The sequence below is a fragment of the Bremia lactucae genome, linkage group LG8 (genome assembly GCF_004359215.1).
Source record: "Bremia lactucae strain SF5 linkage group LG8, whole genome shotgun sequence".
In the NCBI taxonomy this organism is placed as follows: Eukaryota; Oomycota; class Peronosporomycetes; order Peronosporales; family Peronosporaceae; genus Bremia; species Bremia lactucae.
This window is the reverse complement of record NC_090617.1, coordinates 3,774,887-3,785,955: the sequence shown is the minus strand read 5'-3', so window position 1 is coordinate 3,785,955 and position 11,069 is coordinate 3,774,887. Positions and strand designations below refer to the sequence as shown.

The 11,069-nt window shown below is 47.3% G+C and overlaps 1 protein-coding gene across 1 annotated transcript; it reads left to right on the top strand.

Annotated features, from left to right (window-relative positions):
* Nucleotides 1-998: 998 nt before the first annotated feature.
* Nucleotides 999-1,376, top strand: CCR75_005161 (uncharacterized protein; the record flags this gene model as incomplete). The annotated part of the gene is made up of 1 exon (XM_067963243.1): nucleotides 999-1,376. One exon carries the CDS (start codon nucleotides 999-1,001, stop codon nucleotides 1,374-1,376), a length of 378 nt encoding a protein of 125 aa, XP_067815873.1.
* Between the last annotated feature and the right edge of the window lie 9,693 nt (nucleotides 1,377-11,069).

Genomic DNA, 11,069 nt, shown 5'->3' with positions numbered 1-11,069 from the left:
TTTTGACTACCATCCAATATCAATGCTCGCAATCGGATACAAGGTGTTTGCGGCTGTCATGGCCACGAGGCTTCAATCAGGACTGGGTGAAGTACTGGGGGGAGCTCAACAGGGATTCATGAAGACGAGACGCATGAAACAATCAATTGTGCTCATGTAGGCAGCCTTAAACACAGCCGAACACGATGACCACAAAGATCCAAGACGAGTCATCAGGGATACTGCTACTTGACTTCATGAAAGCTTTCGACATGGTGAACAGGGAGAGCATGCTAGCAGTACTGGAAGCACTCGGCTTCAGAACCACTTCCGTCATCCTGATCAAACGCCTACGCACAGACACAACAACTACCATCCTAGTCAACGGCGAGCTGTCGCGCCCGGAAAGAGTGCTGTCGGGGATGAGGCAGGGATACCTTTTGGCCCCACTCCTTTGCGTCATAGTAATTGAGTCGCTGGCTCTAGCAATACAAGCAAGTGACCTATGAGGCATCACCATCTCGTAAGACTCAAGAAGACAAGCCATCTCGGACATTTGTTGACGGCACCGCAGTCTTCGTGGAAAAAGGAGCAGATATCGAGAAGCTTCAGACCCTACTTAACAAATTTACAGCTATCACCGATCTACGTGTACAGCCCAAAAAAGCTAGTTCATCCCGCTCATCACGGCGAGACCGCCAGCAAGATGGCGCATGCTTCAACATCGAGAGGCAAAATATCTACCTTCAATGGTTCTCAGATTGGAGAGAGCAGCAGCCGAGTGTGCTTGGTCAGAAATGATGCAAAGGCGACAGCCGGAAGACATCTGGCGCCAACGAGGCATAAGGACGACATTCCAAAGCTGGTTTGTCTACGGGACGACGCTTCATCAGCTAAATTTCTATCACCAAGAGTGGAACCAGTCGCGAGCGTGCCAAGTAGACGCAACGTGTGCACGCACACTCGAAACGACAGCCACACATGTGGACATGCCCAAAAAATTAAGTGACAGCTGAAGAATGATCATGGAACGATGCACCAGCAAGGATATCACTGACAAAGATCTTAATCTGCTTTTGCATGGCTCGAAGCTCGGCACCGGCCCCAAGGACAAAAATCAAGCAACTAGTGGCAGCACAGTACGACAAATACTCGCAAGAGAACGAGAAGGCGATCAAGATTATCTGGAAAATGCAAACAAGAGCGATAACGGCGGCTCTCTGGTTGACAGGGAACGATGTGGTACACAAAGGTCTCAAGCTCACAGCCGACCAAGCCAAAGCAAGAACCAGGCGTACGTGCACACGACAGGTCACAGCGATTGCGACGATCAGACGCACACAACGCAGAAACGTAGAAGCAGGGCTTGCATAGAGCAATGCTGGAACACGCAATAACATTGGATATACCGCTCTAAGAATCAGGATGAAGACACGCATGGCTCCACTACGACGGGGACGGAAGAGGTGTCCCAGGATCTGGAGGCAGAGGGTGGTCGCTACCCACGTCAACAAATAAATGCTGGGAGCTGGAAGCGTGCGGCTATAGATACGAATAACTCGGAGTGACAAGCAACCACTGCGAGTACGAGGCACTGAGAAACGGCCTAGATTTCACAAAACGACATGCCAGGCTAACTCCAACACACGTTGCAGTGTTTGCTGAAAGCGGTGTGATCATAGATGCTAGAAACGGACAAGCGAAGACGACAGCGACAAATCTCAAGGCAACAGCATACAGAGTAGCAGCAGTAGCCGGGGAGCTAGCCTGGGTAACCTGAAACCATATCTGACATTAAAGCAACAAGTTGGCAGACATGGTAGCAAACTACGCCTTGGACACAAAACCAAGCGTCACGATGAGCAAAAACGACACAAGCAGCCACCAAGCCAAGTTCAACGCAATCGCGGCCCTGGTAAGGAGGGACACTTCTGTGGAAACCACAGAGTGAAGAACAGACGGATCCAAAATAGGATAGTGATGTACCAGGGAGTCTTAGCCTAAAAGCTTAATGAACTACATTTCTTCTTCTTTTGTGTGTGGCTGAAGCGATTCTCTAAAGTAATTATGATGTGTGACCTACCAAAAGCTAAAGATCGATCTAAAGACGATTTTTAAGGAATAAATGTTTATACTACAATGCAGTGGAATAACAAAACAAAGAAAATGTTTTATTTGTTGGCACCGGAAGCGGTCCCTTCCAGCACCAGTGTATGCCATCTTCCTGCTGACGCAGACTTATTTGCAGCGCTGGATTGTACCCAAAGCGCTGTATTGTACCCAAAGCGCTGGATTGTACCCAAAGTCTGCCCACGATAACACTTCCGCCTTGAAAATTTCAGACCTATGGCGCCAGACCCGATGGAGCATGTCGTGGGCGCAGTAGGGGATGGATCCCCAAATTGATTCTATGAGCACGTATGGCGAGGAGAATAGAAGGGCTGTAGCCGACCGCCGTAATTTTATAATTGGGTTTGGTGGGAAGGCTTGGGTACAGTGATGATATATTCTGCAGGTTCCGCTCGTGCGATGCTCAGTCGTGCCAGAGTGCAAATTTCTACCCAGTCATATGCTGGTCTGATTATCATGTTGCTGCGAGGATCTCGGATCCAGGTGTTTGCTAAGTCTGTAGCCGTCAAAACCCAACGAACGAAGCATGCGAATCTATTGCTTACCCAACGCCTGGACAGGTACTTTACGGCTTGGCGTTAGTGCTCTTACCGTGGGCTGTTATATGCGGCAGAGCAAATCATTTCTCCCAGTAATGGGAGAACGTCGGCAACCTCCTCACATGACCCGAACTCCGAGGCGGAAGTTACAGCGGACGCTGGAAGAATGGCTCGCCCCAACATCGGACCAGGTGAACCGAGTCACATCATTGGTTGCCGCACGCTCAGTGCCTTTGCTAGAGAGGGCAGCTAGCTGGTGGGAAGGGGAAGAAATCGTCTAATCCTACTATTCTCCATTTCTCAGACGAGTGCTGGTTCTGGTCACGTTTGACTGGACATCGGCAAGCCCCCAGCTTCTTTTCGATGTGACGAGCAGACCCGGGTTGTGCCAACTTATACCTATCGTCGTTGCCTATGCCCATAAGAATTGCTTTAGAAATTGGTCACTTCTGTCATAAACGCTCGTCGTAATCAGAAACGAGGGAGTACCAATGGAGTTCAGGATATAAACTCGATTAGCCACACTTGTCGCCACCAGTGTTGCCGTGAGGTGTTGAATTTTCTAGATCCTCAGTGCCGAATTCTTATTTACTAATTCCGCAGTTCCAATTTCATAACCCAGATATCGGGCTTTAGTGCCTGGCGGGATGGCAGCGATGCCCTCGTAGATCTTTAAATTTACAGGCCGGTTCAAAAACAGGATTTCGTCTGGTCCGATAGAACATGCAATTCCGATAATGCTTCAAAAGCTTTGACTCGATTAAGAGCATGCAAAAGTTGATCGACCTGCTCGATGAGACGTTAACAAACGCTGAGAGTTAAAGTCTTTGCCCAGACATCTCCGGCGTTTGCAGCCCCCTGAGCGCAGGATCTTGCTTAATGCGTGACCTAGCACCACCACAACTAGCAAAAACGCAGTGGCGCTAGCGGGCAACCCTGACGAATATTGGAAGTCACCAGCATAGCTGAGGACTCGCATCCGTTCACGACAAAGCTCGCCGTCGTGCCGTTGTGGAAGTGTCGTATGAGGTCGCCAAAGCATTTGTTGAACCCAAATTGAAGCAGAGTCTCGTATAAAATCTACCTGTCCACTGTATCGTAATCCTTGCAAAAGTCCAGAAGTATTATAAATCTGCTGTGTCCAGCGATCATATCTTCTTGGTCGGCTGCAGTCAGTAATTGAGCCATCATCATCACCATAATAATTGTGCTCATCATTCTGCGCCATGAACATAACCTTGCTGCGAATCGCTGATAGATCTGGGGAGAAATAGTTGTAGCTGGGTAGTCAGTGCCTTCGCAAATACTTTATAGCTCGTTTGTAACAAAAAAAATGTGACGATAATCCATCGCGTCGTGCGAGAGGCCCTTTCCATGAGAGGAATAACATGCGACTCGAGAAAGGAGCCATTATTTAATTTCCAATTTGGACCAGTGCCTGTACCACAAGCGCCGCAGTTTCCTTATAAATGTCGTTGTTTAGTCCGTTAGGGCCGGCCGATATCAGAAAGCACCTAAGCTTCTGTAATGGATTGCAATATGCGTATATTATCGCTGTTAGGCGTTGCTCCGGAGTGTCAGTCAAAAAATTCGCAGCTCCTCCGTTAGGAGATTTCCAGGCGTAATTTGGTGATTCTTAGTCAAAACATCAGAGGCGAATTGATTCGCCACTGATATCTATGCGAGATTGCAGAACCGTAGCGCGCTCGAAGGGAAATTATGCGATAGTTTTGTTCCCAGCTGGCGACCCGCTTGTAGGACGACCTGAGGTATTCGAGCAACCTCTCTAATGGCTCTCGAAGACGCAACTGTCCGCGTGTTAAAATCTACTGCCGGTTGCTCTTTCGAAATTTTGCTATAAAGCATTTCCGAAGCTGCTTTTTCTGTTTTGTACCACCGTAATGCAGTTTGTGCTACAGGTTTTATGCCCCCCCCCCCAAGACTGGATGATGGGTGCCCTGCCCACTTCCGCGTTCGTGAAGTCCATTATTAAGTCCGTTTGTACGCGATCTGGCTAATTGGTCCGGATAGGATACGAAGCACGTAGTCGTTGGCTGTCCCCCGTAGGTTGACCATTGTCTGATTACTGAGATGGATAAGACGTAGAGACCAAAAGAACGTCTGATGCCCAGTCTTAAGGAACTTAAAGCCGGTCAAACCGGCTCGCCGTCTCCGCTGTCCAATAAGTGTAGTGATGAGCTGTATCGAACTCGTCATCTTCGGAATAAGGTATTTGTGGATGGCGTAAGCCGTTCACGAAAAATGGTGAGTAATCCCGGAGATGCCGAGCGTCAATCAGTCTTGTCGTTGTCACCAGCTCCCGTAGTACGGGGCTATTTGGACGGCTAGCTGTTCGGGGGGCGTTGGAAGCACTGTTATACCTTAAAAATAATGCTTTGAGTTTGTCGGTTGGGATGGACACAGTCGACCGAGGGTGTATCATTCCCGAAGGCCGTGGCTGGATATGGGCTCAATTTGTTTTCCTTGCTCAGCTTGTGGTGCGCTGCTGACTTCAAGAGATGTGGGTTGCTCATTCGCTTGAGATGCACCTGCTGCCTCCCTCTGCCGCGAAGGCGTGACAACTGCTTGAGCAGCCGTTTCTGCTGCCTCCTAGAGCGTAACCCGCCTCGCCGCCATAGCTCTGATTTCATCTAGACTGGAAAATGGTTTGGCTAGGTCCCCAAGCTCACGCACCTTTTCCTTCGTCACAACTAATCTCCCAGGACCTCGTAATAAAGCATCGGTGAAGCTACACGAGCTATGGTGTGCCACAAGTTACCACATTGTAGAAATTTAGTCTATAATCCTAAGTTGGAGCTGGAGGGGGTGTCCGACTTTCCTTGATGATTTAGCGCGACTCCTCTGATTTGGTTTCACCATCATTGTTATGAACTCATTGTAGTATGAAACCAGAGGATTCGCACAACACTATCCAGGAAAGTCGGGCACCCCGCCAGCTCATCATTGTGAAGCACTCGTGGTACTACTAACATATAGGAGTCGCACTAAACCATCAAGAAAATTTGTACACCCGCTAGCTGTAATGTAACTCTCCAAATAGTGGACGTCCTTGATTCCGGAGTGTATGTTTAGGTCTTCCATCTCGAATTCGGTGGGTATTTTTGCCTTAAAATATGCATTAATCCTGCCAAATTAACAGAAGCGGCAAAGGTGATGAAGGTGTACTGTGTATATCACACGTCTCCCTCGCGATTTGCCATTCCACCTTGATGCCGTTGCTAGATAGAAACTTGCTCCGGTCGGTGGGCAATTTGGAGGTAGTAAACTCCTCCATAGAACGGCACTCGGACCTCCTTGTGGCGTTAGCCGTAGTTCTAGCAAAATAAGAAAAGTGGATGATCTTGGTCACGTGATCGTACCCGATCTCGTGTCTTGACTGAGCATAAGATTGAGATCAGAGAAATTTATTCGGGCAAGCTACGCGAATCCTAGGATCGCTTCCGTTATGGCCTTTGTAGTTTGTCTTCTTAATGTGATAAAACGAGCTCGATCCAACTGCAAATTCAATGTCCTTGGGGTTGTGCTTGAATAGTACTGTATAGGCGCAGCCAATCTTTACTCTCTAGGCCTTGCTCGATAAAGTTAGGCATGTGCTGCATGCCGTTGCCCGCAATGATCGCCATTTCGTCATCTGTGCCTTCTCGTAATTGATGCTGCCCTGCACGAGTAGCCGGTGCCGCACAGAGTCTACGAAGTTTTTATTTCTGGGAAAGCAAAAGGTCAAACATAAAGTTCTCAAATTGTTGTGGCGGGTCGCAAACTTGCGATTGATCTTGGCGTGGAGTAGTTGCTCCGGTACGGACCACGCAAGCACATTGGTTCATAGCCGGAGCTTGAGCCCACACAAACGCGCTTAAGTTCCGGTGCCACTTGATGGCTCCTGCATTCACCAGATTGGCCTCCTCACCCATGTACGGGCCTTTTTAGAATCCAAGCAGTCTACCTGGTAAAGCTTTGGATATTAAACAGTCCCCGGACTCTCCATGGAACGCCGCTGAGTCAATGACAGGTTCTCTTTGTCCGGCTTGTTGTCCCTTCTCGCATACTTGACACTATTTGTGACTAAGAATGCCTCAGTCTGCGAGGCTCTTTATATATGGATGCCGTCTTCATGTAGGCTGTAGAACGAAAACCGCCTCCGACGGCACCTCTGCAAGTAAACGCTATCACCTCAATTTTATGTCCTTCCTCAAGGGGGGGTGTGCCCCTTTACATATATATTTTTACTATAAGATTAATAATATATACTATTTGTTATGAGAGGCAACATATAAAGAGATACAAAGCTACTATCTTAATTAATATTAGCTTAATTTTTCCAATATAACCAAATTTAGTAATATTGACGCAATAGGACAATAGTTCTATTGATTGGCCGGTTTATGTTTGAATCAACTCCGCCAATCGTTATACGACATGAATGTGCGGTACACAACTAGGCGCCATACATAGTTTCTTATTAATAATTAAAGACAGTATTACATGAAAGATCGTCAAGCAGGAACTAAATATATTTATTTAAAGAATTCATAAGCTCACTCTCGCTTTTTCATACGCTCACACCACCTGCAACATTCAACAGATGCGTAACGAATCTGTTGGGATCGGTGCGGGATTTCGCACCGAGTTATTTCGACGATGTATTCGTCCATAGCCGGGCCATGGACGGTAAGACGGACGTGAAAGTTCATATAACTCACGTTCGTCAGGTTCTTACACTTATGCGAAAGCTAAGTTGTATGCAAATCTAAAGAAGTGAATATTCGCTGCAAACGAAATACCACTTCTTGGGTGCATCGTCGGTAAACGTGGCGTGCGCCCTGATCCCGAAAAGATCAAGGCAATTACCGACTGGCCAGTTCCAGTCGATGTCAAGGGACTTAGAAAGTTCCTTGGTTTAGCGGCGTACTTGCACAAGTACTCTCGCAATTATGCAGAGATGACAGTACATCTCTCTCATATCTTAAAAAAAGACGAGAAATGGCTATGGAACGCTGATTGTCAGCGTTCCTTTAAAGGTATCAAGCAAAGCTTGATGCAATCGCCCATATTGGCGATTGCGGATCAAGACAGACCATTCCATGTGGTCTGTGACGCCAGCGATTTCGCAATCGGCTGTGCGTTAATGCAATACGATACAGATGGCGCGGAGCGCGTCGTCTGTTACCAATCGCGTCAGCTGCAACCAGCTGAACGCAATTATCCAGTGCATGACAAGGAACTCCTTGCCATGAAATATGCATTGGCTAAATTTAGGGTCTATCTCCTAGGAGATAGACATTTCACCGTAAATACGGACCATGCGTCATCATGCACGGCCGTAAACAGCCCTCACCTCTCCCAAAGAATGGCGAGGTGGCTATCTTTGTTCGCGGAGTATAACTTCTCCGTCGAATATAAACCAGGACGACTTAATGTCGTCGCTGATGCGTTATCACGCCGACCCGATTTCGAGTCAGCAGTGCACTCCAACAGTGAAAATAATCTTACTGTTGCAACACTCACTACGAGTGTTCCGTCATCAACCTTAGTTGATGACATAAAGATAGCTTACAAAGAAGATAAGGACCTTCTATGCTTGATGGATCATTTAATGAATCCATCCGATAAATCTTTTAAAAATTTACCGGCTTTATATCGATCGTCATCCGATCGATACACAACACGTAATGGCTTATTGTATTACACAGCCGTTACCGACGACACCCCACGTGTCGTCGTTCCAACTCACGATGATTTGCGCTTGCGCGTCATGTATGAGTGCCACGATGCTCCAACAAGTGGACATCGTGGACGTGAGAAGACTTACCTCACAGTAAGTCGATACTTTTACTGGCCCCGCCAGTATCAGTTTGTGCGCAAGTACATTCGTGCTTGCGAGGTCTGTCAACGGGTGAAGCCTAGCCCTTCATCCCGTGCACCTCTTCAACCTCTACCACTTCCGGCAGAATGTTGGCAGTCCGTATCTATGCACTTCGCGTTCGGATTTCCCGAAGACGACCACAAAAACAATGGAATCCTTGTTTTTGTAGACAGATTCAGCAAAATTGTTTATCTTGCTGCGGTACCAGAGTCGATTACGGCTCCGGGTTCACGCGTCGAAAGTACCGACGACGCGAATAATGTCGATGTCGAAGCAATCGACATCGAAACAGAGATATATCTAATGGCATTGCGCTTAAAGCGCACTGAAAAAGACGAAACAAATGAGTCAGCAGATAAATTTCTGCTGGCTCGAGAATCAATAGTCCGTTTCGTGCAGGATTACATTGCTAACGCAGTGAACCCGCAAGAAACGGAACGCATACAAACATGGAAGAGCAGATGTTCTTTCATTTAAAATAAATGATCTAGTAATACTCTCTACGGTAAACTTACCTAAGCATGTAGTCACTAATGTGGATAGAAGCAAACTACTACACAAGTTCATTGGGTCATTCCGTGTACTGCATCGCAGAGACAATGCGCACACAACAGATTTGCCACGAAGGACGCAAACGCATCTTACGTTTTACGTTCGTCTGCTTCACCCGTACCATCAGTACAAAGTTACTTCCACGGACGGATCTGACCACCTCTTTCAAGAATCCCCAAAAGATTCTCGTGATCGCGAACCAGGTTCCCATGTTGAACCTGAAGTTTCTCACTCCGAGTCCGAAGATCCTCGAAATCGCGATGAGCTGACGAGAGCTCATTACGAATAGCGTGATATTTCCGTTCGAACTCCAACATGGAGCACGCACTCTTCGAACGGTCTTCCAACCGCTCGATATGATGAGTCTGCACCGTCTGCTCCAACGAGCGACGCTTGCCGCGCTCGTGGTCAAGTCCCTCCTGCAAATCATGGAGGAAGTGACCGATTTTGTCGATCCTCGACATTAGATCCGACACACGGTTCGGATCTAATTTTCCCTCCTCCACCACAACCTTGGTGGATCCCACGGTGATCAACGTTTCCTTGTGGAACGTATCCAGAACCACCGTGATGTGAAGGGGCAGCGAACGAGTTATCTTGTTCGCTGGCGTGGTTATCCACCTTCACATGACAGCTGGGAACCTCGTTCCCAGCTGGTTGTTGAAGTTGAGGGCCTCGTCCGTCAGTATGACAAGACCCATCCGATGGATTAGAAGGTCTATCGGGAAATACGCGCCCTTGGCACTTGTAAATCGATTTAAAACGTCAACCGCATCGCGCATCTCAATAAAGATGCGAGCCCTTCCTTAGGGCGAAGAAAGAAAAAAGATCTTCTTTTACTCGCTTCGTGTTGTCGACACAACACGGAAAGGTGTTACTTCATGTGAGGCGTGGAAGTCCTGCCTCACGAGACAACCGATGCAGTTAGAGCCTTACACCGGTTGGAGTTCGTTTTTCAAACTAAACGCGAATCACGTTAAGTTTTTTTGCCAGGCTTCGCGTCCAATATCTTTGACGTTGCGAATAAACGCGTTCCGGGCTTGCATCAACAAGCTTTTATCTCGCTTTTTGTTGCCATTATAACAGCATTCGCTATAGCATGTTTGGCTCAGACGATGAGGATGATTTCCCATCGCCAGCAGCGACTCCCGTGCCGTCACCGGCACTTATTCCTGTGCGTGGTGATGACGATGGCGTAAGCTATCGTAAAAGAAGTTCTTGTGGTATTCCTGCTTCAGTGGGTTCCATGCAGCCAATAAAATGTCTCGCCTTGCGGCTAGTCAGTAGCTTCTATGAGAGTCTACTCCTCAAAATAAATATATCTTATTTATTGCGACAAAGCTACATGGCCATGATCCCAGCGCGAAGAACTTTCGCGCTAAAGATGATTTTTATCGTGATGCTTTTCTTAAGCATCGATGGTATAGTGACCACTCTATTTAATGACAGTCAGAGTGAGGGAGGGGCGATATAACGGGTGTCTCGTTACATGAAAACAACACTTAAAGATTGTTAATAAATATAGGGAACCGGTATAGGCATACCCTCTTTTGGTATAGCCACCACCCCCGTCTGTTTGTTTCAATTGAATAAAAACTACAGTTATACGAATGAGCAGTTTCATTATTCCGCAGACAATTATTCCTTTAAAGTCGTCTTTAGATCCTTTTGGACTTTGCCACCCGATGAATTGCGTTTGGTAACTGATGTAGCCACACCCCTTCATTATCTACCTCTGTATTTGAGAGTAGCGTAATGGTAGCAACTTGTTGATTACTAGGATATATATTGAGAAACATTTACGCAGGCCTTCCCAGCTTCATTAGAGGTCAAGCAAAGGATGTAACGGGGCACTGCGACTTGTACTGTTTCAGTACAAGTCCACTTCACACTGGTTCAGATGTGAGTGGTGCCTCTCGTTAGGTGACGTACGCTGTACGTATAGAGGAAGACTTCTCTTAAGGCAAGTTAGCTTTAGAGTGTAA